Genomic DNA, 22,561 nt, shown 5'->3' with positions numbered 1-22,561 from the left:
GGTGAGTAGCATATTTTAAAAAAAGAACGTTTAAGGTTGTTTTAAGGACAGGACAGGAGACAGGAGCAATTGTCAAACTTTTGGTGTCGATCATTCGATTTCATCCTGGACACTACAGAAAATGGGCTTAAAGTGTAAAAAACCGAACTTCTCCTTTAAGGAACTTGCTTTGTGCTTTGGTGAACAGTCATATTTGAAGAGGAAGGGCTTAGCCCCAAACTGTTCCCACAAAGTTGGGAGCATGGAATTGTCCAAAATGTCTTGGTATGCTGAAGCATTCAGAGTTCCTTTCGCTGGAACTAAGGGCCCCTTAAAACCAGTCTTAGAAGCAGTGGTGCGTAACACCACTGCATCCAAGACTTTGCATTGAACTTTGCGCACTTGGTTTATTAAAATTATCTGTTCAAAGGATTGATTAACCAGATCATTTATTCATAGAACTGCAGTTTTGATTTACAGTTTGGTTTAAACTTTTCCACATTTTCTTGCTTCTGCTGCATAAATCAAACTGAGTTAATGTGCTTTGTTGCAAATTAGAAATTTTCAACGTTTCTCTTCCAAGAGACTACAAGTAGAGCATCAGAAGTAGTATATTTAATGTTCCAAAAAATCTATATATACAACACATAACTTTTTTGGAGTTGGGGCCTCTGAAGTAATTTTAGAGAGCGAGTTTAACTTCCTCTGGGGAGACCTACTGAGTCCTGTGTTACTCTGGGGTTTTGGTTTCCAAACAGTTGGTAACTCTGAGTCAAATCAGCCTTAATTTAGTGGGGATATAACAAGCCTTCATCAATGTGAGGTACATAACATGATCCTCTGTGGAAGTGGGAGGAAATATGAAGCCTTGAATTGTGGATTTCTCTCCAGTGGAGCATTAATTATTAATCCTCTTTGGTGGAACATTCATTATCAACGACTGCATATGGATATAATTAAAACATATTTAACAAAAACAGTTATAATGTTGCTAGAATTATCCTGGAAGAGACCAGGTCAATAGAGTGTAATTCAATAGATGATTAAATTTGTGTTGTGCAATTTTACCAGTAGATTAAGAATATATAAAATAACTAGAAATTGAAGTCATAGTAAATTCATAGATCATTCAAATTGAGAGTAAAACCTATTAATGATTATTAGTTAAAATATTATAGCTGAATTCTACTTACTCACCAGGCTCTTTAGTCTTTCAAGGTTGGGATTCTGGACCTGCTGTTAAAATCCAGTTGTCTTTCACCAATTTATTGACTTAGACTACAAGCTATCAGCATAGTTTTAAACACCAACCACAGGGAATTCTCTCTGTTTCTTCAAGCACTAACCAAAAGGGTTGATCCATCTCTGAGTGTTATAAATAATCACAGGCAACCACAGTTATCTGTAACTTTATTACCTATTAATCTCTATTACAGTAATATTGTATCTAATAACTATGCAAACACTACACACTACTAACAATAAGCACAGGGTAAATTAAAGTCTAATAAAAATGGGAAATTCATTCTGTTTTACAGTAAATAATCAACAGACTCAGAAATGCATTAAAATATAGCAGTAGTGGGCCAAATGGTTTAGCTCAGATAATGCCAGGAGGCCAGGGTATGAGGCAGGGCCCAGCAAGGACAAAGGGGCATAACACTTTATCCTAAGAAGAATTAAGACCTTTTTTTCTCTATTTCATCAATAAATTGAAGAACTTTTGTTCCACTGTGGTCTTCTAGATGAAGACGAGTGAAAGATGGATGGAACAGCACCATCTTTTGATATGACTGAAAGCAAACTTTTAGAGGCAGGTTTGTTTGTTTTGTTTCTTTTCCTAATGAAGCAGCTGAAAAAAATTAACCTCTCAAAACCCAACATTTAAAAGCATTTATAAATAATAACTAAGAATGCAAAAAAATTACACTCGTAAAATGATTACCAATATAGACATGTTAGACATCGTTGGCAAACTTAGATTCTCCACAATTCAACCGCGTAGTTCATTTTATGGACATAGCGAGCACCAACGCACAATTATAGCAGCATGTCGAAATGTAGCATGACAAAGCAGCCACAAGAAGCACTTCTTTATTACTGCTGTTTAAAAAAGACCTATTATTTTTGAGAATAAAAAAAAACAACTTTGAGTCTTGTTTGAACTGATGCAGCTTGGGCTTGATGCAGTTTGGGTGTAAGCACTGCTAATCCAGCTCCTTTGAGCTTTATTGAAATTTCTATATGCTGTGGTAAGAAAGTTTTGCATACTGTAGATGCTGTAGTCAGGGATGTGATCCTGCAGCCGTGTTTCAATAGCATTGCTGATATTGAAGTTGTGTCCTTGCTAGGGCTTTGAGTTCTTCTAAATAATTTCCTAAATACATTAATAAGGAACTTGAAACTCTTAGAGAAAACAGAACTTGAAAACAAAACTACAGAAGTTGTGGAAAGATAGGATTGTTAACCTCAGAGGTCATCTGACCCCTCATGGATGTCACTTGAAAGGCAGACTTTTTATATTCCTCTAAAGTCACTCTTTCAGTTTGCAATCACATCCTTTCTGGTGCAACAGTATTTGTGTAACCTAACTAGGAACTTGAAGTTACAAAAAAACCCCAAAAAAACTAAGTTTTGTAATTGTAGAAAACCAATGTCACATGAATGTAACTCACATAGATATACAGCTGCATGGTATGGACTAAGGCCTTTTGCATGTTTTCTAATCTCGCTTTGTCAGTATCTCTAAAGTTATTTTCTTATCTAAGTAATAAGTTGGTCAGAATGATGGCTTTTATTTAAAATATGTTCATTGATTCTGTTACATTGCCAACCTTCATGTGTGTTTGAAATAAATTTGTACAAAATGACAAGAAGAGGTATGATTTTAATTAGCCAGACATCTTTAATGTGTGCAGAGTTTGTGCTTTATGTAATAAACTTTGATTTGAGTTTACTAATACAGGAGGCTAAACAAATAAGATTGTGCATATTAATGGTTTGCATCGGCTCTTATGATTAAGATGCTTCAACAACACTTCCTCTTAAAACATACATCTGATCCCAATTTCTCCTATTAATTAAACATTGTTCTATGCACTGCTCCTTAAGCAATATTTTGCATTAAAAACCTCCCTAAAGATCAATTTTACACAGTGAACTTCAAAAAATGCTGCAAATAGTGACCTCTAGTGGTCACTAAATTGTCATAACAAAAAAAGGTGACCTGCCAATTGTGTTTTGGGTTGCCAAACAAGGACAGCTTCAAAGATGACCTTATTTCCACGGCTGGATACAGTGGAGGATTACTCATGGGAGGGGTCTGTCTATTTTATAAAAACTCAATGCATCTTTTCATAAAGTCTGCAATTATCAACTCTTACATACACTGCTAATAAAAAAAATAATATTAAATAAAGAATGAAAGGTTTTTAAAAACGTGTCTCTCATTGATGGGCACAGAGCATTAATAATATTATGGGCCAACTTCTCTTCCAAAGACCTTGGAAACCTTGTTAGGATGTTAATGAAACAGACTCCTTGGAAGTCTAAAAAAAATGGCATATTATACCAACAAACTGGTTATGAGCAATCCAAAGAAGATTATGGGATCATTAATCCCAAAAGAAAAACATACTCAAGGTTTTTAAGGCTTTTTATTCATGATTATGGTTTTTTTTTTTATGTCAGATGAGAAACCATAGCGGAGATGGCCTGCAGTACCATCTTTCATCCACATACAACAGAGCACACCTCCCCAGGGAGTTCCCTTGGATTTGACACCCTCATTCATGTGACACAGAAAGCCTCAGAAGACAAAAGAACATGATCATGACAGCTGCATCTGAATGGAGCCCCAGTGCTTAACAATGTGGTCACTTCCAACCAAGAACTAAGAACTGAAGATCTCTGGGATGGGTTGAAAAGTTTTTAGACGTACAGGAAGTCCAGCTGCTTTAACCGTCAAGATAAATAAACCCCTCCACCATGGTGATTGCTTTGCATGATGAAAGTAATTTACTTTAATATTCATAAAAGTCGGAGCATTTGTTCATTTAGTAGCACACAAGTAAAACTGAGAAGAAAAAAAAAAAAAACATAAACATTATTTAAGAAAAATAAAGTAATTTAAAGTGATTTAGTTTAACATTATACAAATGCATGTACAAAAATTAGACCTCTATCATAATCTCTAGCAATTTGCTTTTATCCACCCATTCATTGCTTTATACACCCAGAGCTGAAGCTGAATTCAATAAAATGTTGGATCATTTTTAAAAATATAATATACATAAATATATATGTTTTGCAAAAATAAAGTTGTTTTTTTTTTTGCAAGTTTAACAAATATTTCCTGTGATCATTGATAAGCATCAACTGCTATCATCTTTGGGGTTTTTTCCAAACAGCTGCTTTTCTCAACTCAAAGACATGCTTTAAAAGACAGCCACTAGAGGGCAACAGAGTAATTTCAAAAAGTAGGACAGGAGACCATCTGTGCAGACAGACTTTTAAGAATTGTAGTTCTCTTAATGCAATTATTAATTAAGGTATTTTTATCTTTTCTTTCCAAAAAGAAAACACAAATGGTTTAAGTTCACACAGTGTTATTTTCTCCTTGTTTTGCTGCATTAAGAGTTTCGTCCTGCCCCTGATCTGTCTTTATGTTGCCCTCCATCTGCTCATCAGGCTGGGAAGGCTCCTGTCCCTTCTGCAAAGCCCCAGCAGGTTTGTCTTGTTCTGCTCCCAGATCCACTCTGCTGTCTGGGTCACACTGCGTCACATCAGCCTCCATCTTTTCACAGTCTTCCTCTATGTTTTCAGCTTCTTTTACAATAGCCAACTGCCCAGATTCAGCTTCCTCCTCCAGGTTCTCGAAGCCGTGGTCCTTGTCCCCATTTTCCTCTGGACTGTCCAGTTCACATGGAGACAGCTCACTTGCAGGACTTCCTGCCTCCTCTCCGGCTGACCTTCTGTGCTGTCTTGTGGGAGGACGCCTCTTGAATGATAATCTTGCACGAGTCTGTTTGGACAAGGTGATTAAGAGTGACAAGGGTATTTTTAGAAGCAGTGTAGCACATAATTGATCCACAACACACACAGTTTCAAAGTGTTTAATTTTCTAACCCTATTTTTTTTCCCCATTTAACCAATTTAATCTAGAGATACAGTCACCTGCAAAAAACTTCATACCTGTAGAACTTTTCCTAGTTTCAACAAAAATGTAGCAGGTGTAATTTTAAAGCTAAGGTTTTTTATCATTAATATTTTTAAGTAAAGTTACAAATAATTTGAAAAATATGGCATGTATTTTCTTTATGTATTCTTTTGCAAAACCAAAGTTCTTTGGAACCCCTAACTTCAAGTATTTGAGAGTGTGCATCTAAAATTTTGCAGATCTGGAGAAGATAATTTTTGCCCAACCTTCTTTCCGAATGATCTATGGCTTTGTCTGACTGGATGGATGGATGGATGGATGGATGGATGGATGGATGGATGGATGGATGGATGGATGGATGGATGGATGGATGGATGGATGGATGGATGAAAACCGATTTTCAAGAAAAGCCACACAAAAAAAAGCTCACATTGATTGTGCTTGCATCGTTTCAGTCAGTAAGTTTTCTTTGATCTTAACCAAATTGTTGTGTGGTTAGGGAGAATGTGTAGGGATGTGGTCCAGCTGGAAGAGGAGCCTCCTCACCTTTCAAGAAATGCCCTGCAGCCTCTGTTTATTTTTCTAGTGCTGCCCTTATTTAGCTCACTGTCTCAAGTGAAGATAAACCACAGCAAGGCAAGTTTTTTTGTATACCATAATTGATCATTTACACAATTGAGTATTTACAATATAAATACTGTTTTTCTAGAGAATAAATAATCAATAAACAGCTCTTGACATTCACATATCCCTTAATGTAAAAATGTCCACAGATACACAGTATTTATATTGTAAAAACACTGTACAGTGCAATGCTTTATTTGTTTATTTTCTTAACTCTGTGTCACTTATTCTTTTAGTTATATACACTTTTCTAAGGTTCAAATTGTGTGACCACTTTTGCTATAACCTTTTCCTGCTTCTGTAACAACACAATTTCCCCATTTTTGATAATAAAGTGGTTTTCTTTTCCATTAGATTCAATTCAGTACAAAAACAATTCAAAGTGCTTTACATGAATTTAAGAAATTACGCAGCACACATCTGCCCTTACAGTTCTCATTGGGGCTTGTGTCATTCAGTCGATGACCAGTGTTGGTTTCCTGTTACACATTGGGTTTGTGACATCATTCGCTACACAGTAATTTCAAACTTTGAAGAGGACATGTTTTGTTTTTATTCCTTTTTCTTTACACTCTTCAAAAAAGGCTGATTTTTTTTTTAAGTGCATAACCTGAAAATATATCCTCCTACCAGAGCTGTTAGTTTCTGCAGCTGCCCCAGAGTAACCTACTGTAGCAAATGTAGCTAACTTGTCAGTACAGACAGGACTTGAACTCTGTACTTGTTTGAGCTTTTTCAGCAGTATGCTGTGGGATGTTAATATAATTTTACATTCTCATATTGTTTTATAATATTCTAAAATTGGATACCTGACCTGTCAGTTGTTTGTTTATTGATGTTTTCTCGCCAATCACTTAACAGAACAACTGTTTTTATACTGTTTAGATCACACATAGTTGGGCTCTGTTTGCAAAGTTTAGTTGATTTCTGAATGTGATTAGTTGCACTGGATTTTATTTAAGTTGAGTTTTATACTGAAAGAGTCTGAATGTATGACACACTTCCAATTTTTATTTTATAAATGTCATCTACATGTTAGAGATGAAAGCTCTTCATCAAGGTATTGTGAGTCAACCAATCTACCATAATGTAGTTAAGAGAGCTTTGATATTAATGATTCCATTTATTACAAAGAAATTTCAATAATGTAGAAGCATATTATATCTCTTTTCTTCGATGTGCTTTAAATTTCAGAAAAACCTTTGCAAATTTTAAAATAAGTGTGTTTGAAAATGAGGAGGAACAATCAAAATAGAAATATGCATTGTTCAAGTGACCGAGTTTAGGTTTTAGCGTGAGCATATGATGACAATTGTTTCGTTTCTTTATTTTAAAATATATATTGTTGTTGGCAAAATACAACACCCTGCTATGAGTGCTTAGTTAATTTTGTCTATTTTTCATTCCCAAAAATAAAATATTGTTGTCATTTTCAGTTAACTATCTATCATTATTGTTTTTTTGTCCTATGATTTCTGGCAACGTTCCAAATCTGATTACTGTTTGCGTGAGAACACCCTGCCAATGGGAACCAGAGACTCCAACTAGGCTAAGTGGATTATTTCTTCTACCCACCATCTTCCTGCAGCTTATCTCAGACATGCTTAAGCACAACATGCATGCCGGCTGGTGAGAAGCGCTTAGGTGAGGAAAATGTGCATGTGCCTTGCTGTGTCGTCATAGCCCACTCATCAAGCAATGTGAGTAGCTCTTAAAGGGGGACGTTGTGTGACAGCAGCAAATTTTTGTTCAATATTTGTTTAAAAAAATATAGTTAGCAAGCAAAAAGAAAAAAGAAAAGAAAGTCAATTTAAGAGGTAAGGACAGATCTTACTCTGATGCACAGTATACAACTTACCCTGATGCAATAAATCATAATGAAATATATATATATATATATATCGCTTAGGAGAATTGTGCAATAAACACATAGACCATTCTGTGGTGTCCATGTTAGATTAATCTGCAGAGCATTAATGGGTTTACCTTGTTAAAGCTTGGCAGTGGGGTGCCTTCAGGTGGGCTGTCAAAGCTAACAGGATCCTCTTCTTCGCTGGACACGTGTGACGGTCGCAGGGTGGGACTCAGAGGTGTGGAGGGCGTGGAGGGGGACAGCTGTGCTGGCTGCAGCTTCACGTCCGGACCCTTGGGTGAAGGCAGCAGAGCCGTGGGTGACAGAGCGAGGTTAGCCTAAAGAGAAGGGTGCAATAGTAACTCTTTGGCAAATGCATAAATAAACTGTGATTTTGTCACTTGGTGTTTTACTGGAAACTTAGACAATTAGAAAACCTTAAGGTTTAATAATTTAAACATAAATAAAATAGGGTTTAGAATCAAATAAAAACAATATAAACAAATATAGAGTTGTAATTCTCATTCCTCCCATCTTAATTCTTACAAAAAATAAAAAGCTCAACTGATTACTTTTCAAAAGCTACAAAATAGATTGGAAACAATGACCTGTCAGTTGCCCCAGGAGATAAGAGCAGGGTTCCCATCTCCAGCCCTTCAGATCTACTGTCCAACAACTATAGCAGGCATCTCTTAGCCATCACACCTTGTTAAATTCCCTCATCAGGACATCATTCAGCTCTACAGAGGCTTTGTAACTATTCATTTGATTCAGGTGTGTTGGAGAAGGGATGCATCTAAAAGTTTTAGGACAGTGGCTCCTGGGGACTTGGGGCCCCCTGAGTTAAGATGGTGTCCTACCTCTACAGGAGAGAAGACGAAGAGAGAGAATCGGCAGCCCTTTTGTCCCATGGCTGCCCAACGTGGGAACTGAGGACTAAAGGTTCTAAAGTGACGAGTTCGAGGCTCACCACAGCCTCAGTGGACTAAGATCCTATTAGGTCATTAATCTGAGCCGATTGTGGCATCAGGGAAGAAAAGCACCTCCTCTTCCTCCTCATAATGTTATAAGCTATCGCACCAGTGGGGGGCAGTCATTTTTCACACATCCTTCTTCCAACTCAGGACTGCTTTAACATGTAACTGCTGAGTTATATGATGTAGAATAATAAAAGCATCTAATGTTGTACCTGTAGTTTCTCAATGAGGGCGGAGTTCTTGGTCTTTAAGGTGTTGGGAGAGACAGTTTTCTGGGGGAATAAAAGCAAAAGAAAAAGTTTTCTTTTACTGTATTTTTTAAATAAAAATTAGATCTATAATTCCCTCTAAACAAAGTTAACCAACCTGAATAATAAAAATAGTTTAATAAGAAATGGATGTGTTCCATGCATACATGTATATTTCATGCAATTTTCTTAAATAATAATAATAAAGTACACCTAATGAAAGAGACTTAGGTTTACTTTTTTCTGCTTCAAATGAGCTTAATGTCTTAATTCTGCACAAATGATGAACACAACCCTTTATAACCTTCAAAACAACAATGATATCTTAAAAATCTTCTCTGTAACTGACAGGAAGCCAGATATATGGGGCTGCGAGTGGAGTGAAATGACCTTTACTGCTTCCAGTGCAATAAAGGTCATTTACTAGTTCCAGTTAACAGCTGCACAGCAGCATCCTGCACCAGCTGCTAACATGAATGGATGGCTGAATGAAGACTGAACGTTAGTACTGTTAAGATGAATGTCCTTTCAAAAAAAGAGTTTCTTATTTTTATTAATTGGGACTTAGCCAAGGCCTGATAATTGAGAGTTTCTACTTTATTCTTTATTAGTTAGGATACTTTAGATCTGTAGTTTAAGGCTTGTTTACTAGTACCAATAACCATAGACTCGGCATTTTATTGACAAATACCTTAAGCATTGCAAATGTTTATGGTTAGAGTCCATAAAATATATCTACAATAGATATTTTCAATATTTTCCAGATAATCACAACAAAAAGTATCTCTAATCATATAATTGGGCTTCACTATTGTACTTTTCCATGCAGAACTAAAAGACGCCGTTTGATCATTTGCGTTGATCGACAAATTTATTGTTGGCTAGGTGATTAAACAAACCAAAAAAAAACTTTCAACAGTGGAAACTCGTCACTCACATCTGTCACTTCCTTATCTTGGGTAGGATTTTGCAACTTTAGAGAACAGGGAGGTCTTCCTCGAAAAGGAAGCTGCAGGAAGAAACAAAAAGGAGAAAATCATATGTTAAAAGCAGGTGACAAGGCAAAAAGTAGAAGGTGTTTCATTATTATTATTATTATTTTCATCATAATAATTTTTAGTTTGTTCCTTATTAGACAGTTACCTCTTTATTTGAGTTGGGCGTTGGTAAAATGTGACCCTTTAACTTTCCAGCCAGTTCAGCCACGGATGGAGAATCCTTCTGGAAACCAAACAGAATGAAAAACAATTTAAAAGGATATTTCATTTGAGGCTTACAACTTTTAAACACTTGAAAGTTCTGCAACATAAGTGATGTTAGGTCTAATTTTTTAACTTCTTTGTTTTATATCCTTCATCCAATTGGGCCTTTTTGAAAGTAAGAGGCTTTCTTTAATTTTTTCAGTAGATCACGGTGAGGGCTTCAGATGTGAGAAAGTTATTTTCCAGCATTAAGAAAAAAAATATATAAAAGACCAAAACAAAAGAAACATCCATATCATCTTTACCAGAGTAGGATTAAAACTTTTGACCTGCAAACCAAAGTCAAGCCCTGAATCATTGTGAAAAGCAGGACCAGTGCTAAGGAGTTGTCCCCAGAATCAGACAGATATGAAAAGCTTTTGCAAAGAGCACCATACTTGTTATTTTCCCATTGAGCTCCACAGGTTATGTGTCATATCAAACTTGGAAAAACATCATATCAACTATCCTCCATTCATAAAGAGCAAACATTGTAAAAACCATGCATAGACTTTTAGATCCATTGCATAATTATTTTATTAATCAAACAGAAGTTTGTCAGTTATTCTTTTTAGCAGAAAAGTACTACATAACATTACTATTCATTTTCCTTAAACATTTTGCTGTGTTAAAATACAGACAAAATCCCAGAAGTGTCCCTGAGAGGTAATTGTTTTACTTAATGAAAGAACATAACAGATCCCTTTTCTGCACTGAATTCACAGAAAACTTCAGAACAACGCTGATATTCTCCAGAAAAAGATGTTTCACTTCTCCTCCTTTAAAGAAAGCAGACGACTTAAGAATACAGACATGAGGAAGAAAGAATTCTAGCAACAGTTTGGGCGCCGTCCTGGGAGGAACTCACTTGAAGAGCGACAGGAAGTGAGCCCTTCACCCTGCAGCTGGTCAGCATCATGCTGCAGCCTGTGACAGCAGGGATCTGTGTTTGCGGCTTCAAGCTGATCGACCTCATCGTTTTCTTTGTCTCCTGCTTTTCCCAAGCTGATCTCCTCCACACTTCCCTTTCAGAGCCAGTAACTCTGTTCATATCTAGGCCCCATTGATAAGTCGGCGTCAGACCGGAATGCAATCAAATTTTAGCTTTAAAAACCATCTGAGTGTTTTTACTTTTTTTTATATTGTGTTTAAACAGAATGCATTTTAAGTTTCTATTTAAACTGCTCCAAGCTTGTGGAAATTCACGTGCATCATAATGTCAAATGATTTGCATCTTTGTTGCGAAGGCCTCTCTCTTTCCCTTTGTAGCTTTTACTCTACATCACATTTCCATTTTACTTTTATACATCATTAAGAAACTCGTGCCCGTCTGCTCACAGCTGCCAGTTCTGTTGTGTTTCCTGACTGGGCATTTCCAGTCCGTCATTCCCTTCACCTCCTCTCTGCACACTTTGGAGCAGCAGCCATGAAAACATGGGTCTCCCATGCGTCACATACCACATCTTGATCATTTTTTTCCCTTTCCTCTCTTATTCTCAACATGACCTCACCGCCTACCTCCCTCCACCCAAACACAGAACCTGTAGTGCGTCTGCTTTGTTTTGTCCCGCTCCAAATCCAAACCCTTTTCCTCAACTCTCCTGCCTCCTGTTTGATAAGCAGTAATTACCACTGCCCCCACCCCATTATTTTGCAAGCTACGATTGTTAACTCTTTCCGCATTGTGAGAAAACCCAAATCACAACTTTACAGGCAAAGGAAGTATGGCTCTTTGTTTTAGTGGTCCGTGAGATGTTTGGGGTGAAAACATGTTTTGTCATTTGGAAAATGTGTAGATCACAGAATGTTAAAATGGCCCAAAAGGGGTGTGAAAAGTTTAAATTACTGACACCATGTCCAATCTGATTGAACTTGAGTTATTTTGCAAAAAAAAGTTGAGAAAACATTTTGGTCTCTAACATACAAGGCTGATAGAGAAATGTCACAAAGACTTGCAGCTACAAATAATCTTTACCTTGATAATTATGCATTGTTTTGTATTGGTAAATGGTGAATATTTACTTCTATCACTTGCTGCAAAGTATAGCATATTCCCCACTATATTAAACAAAAACCAATATGTTTTCTTTTGATATTGGATAATCCACTAGACCCTGATTGAAATGCTTTAGTTCTATTGGACAGTCATTTCTAAATTTCTGACTTATTTTTTGATCATATAATTTAGCTGTTGAGGCTTCACTCTAACAAAAAACTGCCCCTCAGGAGCCCAGTAGAATTTAACTGAAATGCAAAAAGATTTAGTGGGCTAAGCCATTCTTTAAGCATCTGTATTGACCGGTACGGAAGCCCTGAAAGGCAAGAGAAGAAAAAAAAAATTCTGGAAAAGAAAAGTTTTAAGTTTTTGTTTATTTTCTGACCTGTAAGTCAAGAGAAAAAAGAAATTCTGGAAAAGAAAGGTTTGAAGTTTTTTTTCCTTGTTTTATTTTCTGCCCAGAAAGGCAAGTAAAAAAAATAAAAAAATAAAAAGTAGAGAGGCCCGGTTTTTAAGAATCAAAAATTAGATTTTTGCTAAGTAAAATTATATGCAAATAAGGTACAAAAACTGTGTATTTATTGGCCATGGCATTTGGTTATCATAACAACCTTGTATTTTTATGAGCAATAGAGAATTATTTGCAGGGTCGATCCAGCATATTTGCAGGACAACATCATAAGTGCTCTTTCTTCGCATCAAGAAAGTATTTCCCAGATAACCTTAGACTTGCTGTCAGTCAGTGCTTATCATATGTTAACTTCAGTAAGACATGGGTTTAAGAAATAATGTGGCAACAATTTAAATATGAAACCTTCAATTAATATCTTTATTTATGCAGTTATTTTAAAAAAAAAACTTCTAACTTTTTTTCCCAGATTGTTTCTCTCTCTTGCCTTTCAGACCTGTAACTATTGGCAAAGAAACAAACTGAATATTCATGTTTCTCCTAATCAGTGCTAGTCATTTATTAACAAATAAAGAGGCAATGCACTCACTTTCTGAAAAGTTAGAACAAAAGGTTTCATTCCAAGTGTTAACTTATTATTAATATGTTCATAGCAATTTATTGTTATCTATCTTAAAATACCACAATCTCTCAAGCCCCCTTTGAGTAAGCATCAGTACATTTCTTTCTATGTGATGAGAAAACAGTAACTCAACTTTGATCTGTCCACAATCAGTTTAATATAAACTAAATAGTAAATACTAAATTAAAAACAGGAGGATAAATATAGTAATAAAAACTGCAAGGTTCAAATTGTACAATTTGTCCTTTATGTCATTCAAAAACATACATTTTGCTGCATTCATGAACAATGTCTCTCACTGTTACTGAGAAGACAAAGTCTATAGGAATAAGCCAAATATGGGAATCAAGACTTGCTTATCAGTAAAGCACATGTTTCATTTAGCTGGGACCCCAAGCTTGACTGAGAAAGAGTGGGAAACTATGCTTCTGTACAAGAGAGATCAGCTCAGACTATTTTTGGGGATCAATGCCTGGGAAAAAGCCATAGAGCTGCTCAAACAGCTCTGCTCTATAACCCCTCTCCTCCTTCGAGAGTGTCCCTGGAAATGTTAGACCACATCAGAAGCATGCCAGAACCCAACATATGGAACAGTTAGCATGTCTAAACAAGAAGACACTCAAAAAGGACTTGTTCAGCCATGCATGTCAAGTTTTATTCAAATAATCGGACAGGTGAAGTCATGACCTTTCTGAACATCAATGGAGTTATAAACAGTTTCGGAATTTTAAACGTCACCCTGAACCCATTATCCCGACGGGGAATGGTAGTGGCACCGACATGCTGTGGGGAGGCTTTTTATTTCAAAGGAATAGAAGTTATTCAGAGTTGATGGGAGATGAATGGAGCTAAATATGCGGCAATACTGGAAGAAAACGAATGACCACAGACTTAAGACGTCCTTTCAGTGAGACAGCAACTCTAAAGCTCAGGCCTATCTGACTGAGCTATGTTAGAAATAAAAATTGGCAAATATTTCAGTCTCTGTATTTTCAACATACCCCCCAAAAAAACGTAAAGATAGAACTGCATCAAAAGGATACATAATACAAATACATGCTGCACTGTAAATAATGATGTTCACTAACGGAATTTAAAATCATGTAGAATCAATGCTACACTTATTAACTTACACTCATAAATAATAAACTTACTTTATAATGGCCATTGTTTATATGGTAAAAATATTAAGCTAGGTCTTGATAGATTAGGAAAACAAACTTTTTGTTTAATTATTGGGTCTTTGTCATGGGTGAGATCATGAATATCATTTCTAAAAATATTATTCATATTTTACATAATCTTCAAAGCTAAATGCAACATTTTTAGAGAACAATATTTTTGGTTTGGCTCTCAAATCACTAAAATTATATTCAAGGGGGGGATGTGCTGCCCCTGTGAAATATAGGCTGCACTATGAACAGTTTAAGGATCAACAACCATTACCTGACCTGGGCTGCTGAGCGCTATCTGTAGACCAAAACAAGATGTGCAACACTATACACCTTTAATTATGCATATTTACAGCATCACCTTTTGGAGGAACATGTTTTGTAAAGAGGGCTGTTCAGTGGGGCAGTTGGTAGCACTGCTGCCTTGGGTTTGATACCTGGCCTGGGGTCTTTCTGCATGGAGTTTGCATATTCTCCCTGAGCATGCGTGGGTTCTCTCCGGGTACTCCGGCTTCCCACAGTCCAAAAACATGACTGTTAGGTTAATTGACTTGTCTAAACACCTCCTTAGGTGTGAGGGTGTGCGTGAATGGTTGTTTGTCTCTGTGTTGCCCTGCGATGGACTGGCGACCTGTCCAGGGTGTACCCCGCCTCTTGCCCATTGGCTGCTGGAGATAGGCACCAGCACACGGGACAAGCGTGTCAGATAATGGATGGATGTTTTGTAAAGAATTAGCTAATTTTATAATGCTCTTAGCAAAAAAGCATTGATGTTCTCTTCACCATTTTTGCTCCTACACTTATTTTTACAGGCAGGGAGGGGCTTAGCTCTGAGTAGCAGCTATTGACATGGACATACGGCTGGTAAACAGAAGCCTGGAGAACAAGACAGAAACTTGGTATCTGACATCACATCATGTTCCACCAAAAAGATAATTTTACTTATTTACATTATTATTTTTTTTTTCTTTCTGGCTAGAATCATGAATTATTTATTGCTTATTCCCCATTTGGAGCAGCCTATCATGACTGTGTTTCAGAGGATAGAAAAAGAAAGTAGTGTCCAGATTGTCACTGTGAGAGAGGAATACTGATGCCTATTTTCAAATGCCTCCGATCATTATCTGAGATCAGAACTTTTCTAGTTTCATATACCCACAGTAAATATTCGATGATGCGCACCACGAGTATCTGGATTCCAGACTGTAGCACGAGGTTTACTGTATGACTAGCAGCTGTAAAAGAAGAAGATCCAGACTGACCACACAAAGCTTACTTTCTTTTCTTAATGCGTTTCCCCTTCTCAGAGGCATGAGAGAAGAAGCACATGGTATCAGACTCCGCAGTCGTTATGACATCACTAAAAAATCTATCATAAGCCCAATTGAATGTTTAAGAACATAAATGCTTCTCCAAAAATAATTTCCTCTGTAAATCTCTTAAAGTTGAGATGAAATAAAGCAAATAATTGATTAGTAAAATCTTGTCCTGTTAAAACACAGAGCGTTATGGTTTCATATTCTCTCTGCAGCTTCAGCTTTCTTAAGTCAGCAAGTCTAGCCATAAGGAAACCACTGCAGAGAGCAGCTCCGTTTGGCCTGAACACTTGTCCGGAGAAAGCGGCTCATTCTAACGCTTGCGGCTGTTCCAGGAAAACATGAGGTGTTTTTGAACCAGACCTCATGTGAATTTCTCTCTGTTCCACAGCTCTAACATTGGCAAACATGTTGCTTTTCACTAACAATATAGTCCTTCACCAGTGGATGAGCTAAACTCATCCATGGGTGGTTGTTGCCTCGAGGTAAAAGGGAGGTGCTGCTGACACAGTCTGGAGCTGCATGCTGATCAAATGAACCAAATAAAGAGAAGAATGAAAAACTATTAAAATCTAAAAGAAATAAAGAGGTTGGTTTAGTTTGGACTGAAAAACTCTATTATAGCTACAAGCTAAAACCTGATTTTCTTATTACTTTTCTGAAATTCAGAAGATTAAATAGCTTTTGCTAAAGTCAAAATGATGATATGATGGTTTCGTAAGCTTTAGATGGGATCATTAAAAACATTAAATTAAGCTGAGATGTGATGTATTCAAGGCAACACTTCCAGCCCAGTGATCCGTGACCAAAAGAAATTGATAAACCTGCCAAATTTTAATCATTAATATGACACTGACTTCTACAAACTAAACAACATATTGGACTAGGACCTGGCCTATTTTCAAATGAATCTTATCGGTAATTGAGATCAGAAAAAACAGTTTAATTTCTGAGCACCAGGAGTATCTTGATTCCAGACTGTGGCGCTCTTTACCATAACGCTCTTTGCTGCATTTTTAAAGGAAGGTATTGAGCATGTCAGCGTGAGAATACCATCCAAACTATGAAGTATGGGAGTGGCAGCATCATGCTGGGTGGTTGTTTTGCTGCAGGAGTCACTGGTTCACTTCACAAAATGAATGGCATCATGAGAAAAGAACATTATGTGAAAACAGTCCAAGGAACAACCTAAGACAGCAATTTAAGGCCTGGGAGCTATAGGGTAATGAAATATGGGTCAAAACATATCAAAAGATTAGTCTAAAACTGAGTCATGGACAAAAAGATTATGTTTAGAATGACCCTGATCCAGGTCCCCGACAAACCAGACTACGTCTGTCAGAAGAAATGTGTCTGTATTCCATTAAAGTATTGGGACAAGCCCAGTAAAGAATTATTGAAACATTTGTTTTATAGTTTAAAAGGGATTTCTACCAAACACTAAGAAGGTTTATGCAAACCTTTAAATTTCAAGAAAGAAAAAAGAACAAAACAAAAACAGAAACAGAAACAATGTAATCTGATAACCAAATACAGCATGAAAAAAGTAGGTTAAAGTCTTTTAATACCGTGCAGCTTTCCAACCGTGTCAGACACAATATCTTAATTGATTGCATCTTGCATGGTATTTAAAAATAAGGGACATCTGAATTGTAAACTGGTTTACCAATAATTGTTTTGTTATCTTAAAAGTGGAGATGGACAAGTTAAGACAAGTTAAAACCCATACAAAGGAGAAGCTGTTATCCAATGTATGCAATAGCGTGATAAAGCCTAAGAACTGCATACCGATATCATAGTACAGGAATGCCGATTGTCAGTGCTCGAGGGATGCTGTCCTGCAAGTTTTAGAGGTTTCTCTGCTTTAACACAGCTAATTCTGATGGGTTCAGTTCAGCAAGCATTTTAATCAGCTATCAATGAAAATAAGGTGTTCTGGAGCAAGGAAACCTTTATAACCTGCAGGAAAGCGGCCCTCGAGGACTGACTTTTGGCATGCCTGCAGTCAAACTGCGGACATTGCCTCAATCCTTTAGACTACAATGACCAAAAATTTCTTTTTGCACACATACAAAATGTGATAAATAAGAAATACAATAAACATTATTATTACTTGAAACTAGGAGAAGGGTTTTGCCATAATACAAGTGTTGAATATGACCAGTGAGAGAAATGGTATTTGCAAACATGTAGCAGCTTGCAGCACTTATCTCTGCCACTCCTTTCTTCCAAAAAAGGAAGGAGAATGGCCAGATGCCAAAATTAGAAAAAGGGCGGTGCAAGCTGACGGGTTAAATGCTCTGTAGGGAGATGTGAAAGTCAGTTATGTTCTCAAGATGAAGTCCCATTTAGCTGTTTTAACTTCCTCCAACATGTCCAACAATATTTAAGGATTCTTTCTGACAAAAGTAGCCCATCTAATCATTCCATTGGTAGAAGCCGATTTCCACCTAGTCATGGTGATTTTGATGGATAATGTTCATAACGTCTATCTTTAAAACAACATGTGTGTTTCAGTGTTGCAGCAGCATGGGTGTTTTTTCTGCTTATCTAGTCTGTAGTGCATAACCCACCTCTGGTATCTCTCTGTCCCACATGCTGCTCCAACTCCTTACCCATACACATTTAATCTTCTGCACATTTTCTGTTTTCAAAATCTACACCATCTTCTTTTAGTGTTGGGAATGTAACTAGTAAAACACCTTGATGCAATCAATCACGGTTAGATCCTTTGAGGAAAAACAATCTTTTTTTCTCATGCCACGGAGCTGTGTATCTGTCTAAAGTCACGATATGCAGACGACAACCAGTAAAGCAGGACTAAAGTGTTTAACAAAGCAGACAGAAAGCTATTCAGGTTAACACCCTGTTATCTCCTGGGAAAGGGCATGAGAAATACTGCAGAGGAAACACAAAAGGAAAAAGCTGTTCTGTAATTGTGTCCTTTGGGACAAATTTCAGACCTTCCATTAGGACAGAATGCAGTCAAGTTGTGTGAACAGAAGACATTACATATCCTCGGAGAAAACAACACGGTCATATGACATCCTAGACGACTTGCTCATCTTTTTCAAATGAAAGCGGTGAAATTGCGAGACAGTTTATCTTAATGTGGGATTTGCACAGAGATTGAATCATTTCAAGCTCTTAAGTCATTGCGACTGAAGAGAATCTGCTTGATCACGTCCAATCCACTGCGCCTCACTACCTGTTAGGTGTCTTGCTTCGTCTTTCCAATGTAAACAGAGAAGCTCTGCACTGAATTACTCCAACATACAGTCTCTTTAAACATTGCAATGCTCTAGTGATTAAGAGCATACAATTATAGTGAGAACAGCTGTGAGTACCAGTTTATAACCGTACTGTGAAACTATTCGAATGACGTAGTGCTGCAAAGCAAAAAACAAGAGAGGGAAAAACTAACTAATTAGCAGTCTGACTGGCTCTGGCTCTTATACATTGACTTTACTATGCATTACATAATAAATGTGCTCACCAGATGGTTGGCAAAGTTAGCCCAAAATACTCCCTGCTATACTTGTGGTGTTGTGTTTCCATCAAAGGAAAAGCACCACAGCACAGAGCCCAGCCCCAGGTGCACACCGAAAACTACCATTTATTTCCAGTTGTTTTAAATCAACATTTCTGCAGAAAAAGACACATAACAGAACGTCCATGAGGTATTCTTCCATTAAAGGTTGGCAGTACTGGTAGGTGTCGGATTTAATAAACATGGACTATTCTGACAAGAAGTTGGAAAAACATTTCTAAATCCTCCATGCAGAACATGAATCCTGTTCATAATAACAGACACTCTGATTGGATGACAAATTCTGTTCTATGACTGTGGCCAGCTCATCATTGGCTGTTTCCAGTTCATTTAAGCATTTAAAAGTAATTTCAAACATAAGTAAAACTTAGTTTCTTATGTTTCAAAGCAGCTTAAATCCAGTTTTAAAGCACAAACATGAAGTAACAAACTATTCCAAAAGTAATATTTAAATATACATTTCTGACAGAGATGGGGGCGTTACAATTTGAGAGGAAGGCAGAACTTTTAAAAGCATTGTAATGTGATAAACCAGGAAGGTCCATATTAGCTGGGTTGTAAGACAAAATTGGCATTAAATGTTCATAAGGTTTTGGTGATTTTTTTTTTATTTCTGAACACTTTGAACACATCAGCATCCTATAATAATTTGTGTATTTTGGGATAACTTTAACTCCAGGCAATGGCCCGTCAGAGCTCACCTTTCTCTCCAGTTTAATTGTCACTTGTTAGGTTCACAGGTGGCAGTCGGCGGACGACAGCAACATTTTTTCTGTCTAGGTCTGGAATTTCATGTCTTCTGCTTATAAGGGTTTATGCGTCCATGCCATAATCAGAAGATCAAAGAACCATTCTTATCCTAATCAGCACATCTTAAGTAAAGAGTTGCATGAGTGCAATTGACGTCTGTCATCATTGTTCTGGCCTGACAGCCTAGGGAACTTGAAGATTGAATCAGTTGCCTACACAGTCTTTGAAAATTCACTAGTTTCGATTTTAACCCAACACCTTCTTCACATTAAATAAGGACTTGTAATGTAAATAAAATAGACCTAAACAGCTCTTAGTTGAATTGAAATGAATTTGATTTGATGTAATGAATTTTGAAGATGTGGAAACATTGAATTTTTACTTCTGCCTATTAGTTACCGGATGTCTTAATTAAAATGTATTTGGAGAAGGTCAGTTCTTTAATTTGTTTTTACATTTGAAATGAAGACACACTTTACTGTAATTATGCCTAAGTCAGATACAATGTGGTGCTTATTTTATGATATGGAAGGATGGGTTTCAAGATTTTTCCGAAAAGGAAATGTGAACTGTGAAGTCTGCACTACTTTTCAGACCTTTAGACTCCTGAAGTGAAATCCAGTTACCCTGAAAACCTTGAAAGGTCCCCTTCTTTGTAAATATGGTTCATCACGGGTCGTGGGAGACGGTATGAGAATGGGTAAGTAAAACTTCCAAAGATTGTCCACTTAAACTAAGAAGACGGGCATGAAGAAATCCATTATTTACACCAAACATGTAGAAGAGAGTGCTTTCCCTCTAGTTGGATGACACTAAAATCTCACTCTTGGCTGTTTTTTAAAAAGCGGAAAAGCTCATGCTTCACAATCCCTTGATGAAACATGGTGGGGGCAGCATCATGCTGCGGGGAACAGAGTAGATCAGAAGATGGATAGAGTTAAATAAAGGGCAAATTCTGTGGAGGCAAAAAGAGACAGGAGACTATTTTGAAGGTTTACCCTCTAGCAGTAAAACAAAACTTAACATACAGCCAGAGGTACAGTGGAATAGATTAGATCAAAGCAGATCAAGTTAAAATTTATGGCAAGGCTTCAAATAAACAACTCTTTTAAAATCTCACAGATACAAAGCGATTGTATGTATTACAAATATCCAAGAGCAGCTGCACCTTCAGTTTTGTCCTTTGAGTGACACAGCTGGGACATAGCTAACAGGTAATATAGGCGGAAAAGTAAATGCACCGCCATGCAAAAGCTATAGATATGAATATTTATTAAAAGGTGATGAGGAAAGTTTGTTTACATCATTCAGCTGGTAAAACAGCTCTTGTTTCATTCTAACCAAAAGATTCAGGTCTCCAGCGTTCAGCTTTGATTCGTGCAGCTTCATCAGAAAACCCAGCCATGATCTGCTTCTACATGTAGTTCAGAATCTAAGGAGGAATCTAAATAAAGCCTTAGCCCCAGATTGAGTGGTTTTTACTACAAGATGTGGGAGCAGTTTCAAAGATTACTTCCGTGCTTCCTAAAGTGCTGTGGAGGAAAGAAAATGGGTGTTTCTCTTCCTACTTTTCAAGTTGCATTAAATTCTTGCGAGTGGTTTTAAAAGTCTGAGGGAGGCTCCCGAAAACTAGGAGAAAGCTTTACATTTCCTCTTTTCTAAGGCAAACAAAAAAAAAAGCACACACACAGAAAACAGCCTTCTGTTTCATCTTGGGCCTTCAGGGGAAGGTGGGAGGCTGTATAGCTCTCCATAATTTGAGGGATTCATAGGAGATGCTCTGTCATCTTCTTTTACTTCCACCATTGGTTACAAGTTACGACATTAGTCTGAAACTCTTCTGTCTCAATTTCACTATTATATATCACTATTCATATGAAACCAAAATGAAAATTATGGAGATCAAACATGCTTTAATGTAAAAAAAGAAAAGAAAAAAAAACAGCACACCAGCATTTTTTTATATTTTAACTTCCCCCTTTAACGTCCTGTAATTTTTTTTTTGTCTTTTTTTTTACTTTATTCTATTCATTCTTGTTGTTATTATTCTAATTTGACTATACTTCAATGTAAAAAACCATCTGGTTATGAAGAGCAGGCTGCCACAGAGATTTAAATAGTTTCTACCTCCATCCTGGGAATGAGCCAGGGATTGTCCCCTCCTGATGTCTCCCCCTCCGCCTCGGTCTTTAGGAGCAAACTGCGCACGTCTAGGGAGGAAAGTGAGGAGAAGCAGAGAACAGCAGCTCTGTGTTTATATCTGGAGCCAAATCAGCCTCATGGACTGAGGGGAGGGGCCCATTTCAGTCCCTCTTCTACTCCCTTCAAATTAAAAGCTCCTTCTTTACTGTTATTATTACTAGTTCAAACTAAAGGCAAACAGAAACCAGCCAATAAAGCTAATTATTTCAGAATAGATTTATTATTTCTAATTAGAAATCATGAAAGGATAACAGTTGTGAAAAGACATGAGGATTAGAATGATTTGTAGGAATCATTATGATGCCCAACCTCAGAAAGAGTTGCAGAGATTGAATCATGACTGCCAATGTCCCTGGAATAATGTTTGAGCAGCTCTGTGGAGCAGTTACACCATCATAAGGGGAAAAAATGGTTCCTTTGAGACAACTAAGACTTTATCAACCCCTATATGGTTTGCTATTATAA

General features: G+C 37.0%; 1 protein-coding gene across 1 annotated transcript; it reads right to left on the bottom strand.

Moving 5' to 3' along the window:
* Positions 1–3,614: 3,614 nt before the first annotated feature.
* On the bottom strand, positions 3,615–22,147 carry LOC107095337 (capZ-interacting protein-like). Its single transcript, XM_015391381.1, has 6 exons — positions 22,022–22,147; positions 9,982–10,059; positions 9,776–9,847; positions 8,803–8,862; positions 7,748–7,951; positions 3,615–5,002 (listed from the first exon to the last, which is right to left on the bottom strand). The coding sequence occupies exons 1-6, from the start codon at positions 22,025–22,027 to the stop codon at positions 4,577–4,579; spliced, it is 846 nt and encodes a 281-aa protein (XP_015246867.1). The 5' UTR covers positions 22,028–22,147; the 3' UTR covers positions 3,615–4,576.
* Between the last annotated feature and the right edge of the window lie 414 nt (positions 22,148–22,561).

Source organism: Cyprinodon variegatus, unplaced genomic scaffold (genome assembly GCF_000732505.1).
Source record: "Cyprinodon variegatus isolate N-32 unplaced genomic scaffold, C_variegatus-1.0 Scaffold539, whole genome shotgun sequence".
Classification (NCBI taxonomy): Eukaryota; Metazoa; Chordata; class Actinopteri; order Cyprinodontiformes; family Cyprinodontidae; genus Cyprinodon; species Cyprinodon variegatus.
This window is presented reverse-complemented; position numbering and strand designations above follow the sequence as displayed.

Coding starts and splice junctions, on each gene's coding strand:
- LOC107095337 (XM_015391381.1), bottom strand. Junction 8,863..9,775: donor AAGATAAGGAAGTGACAGAT/GTGAGTGACGAG, acceptor TTATTCCCCCAG/AAAACTGTCTCTCCCAACAC. Junction 7,952..8,802: donor CCCTCATTGAGAAACTACAG/GTACAACATTAG, acceptor CCTTCTCTTTAG/GCTAACCTCGCTCTGTCACC.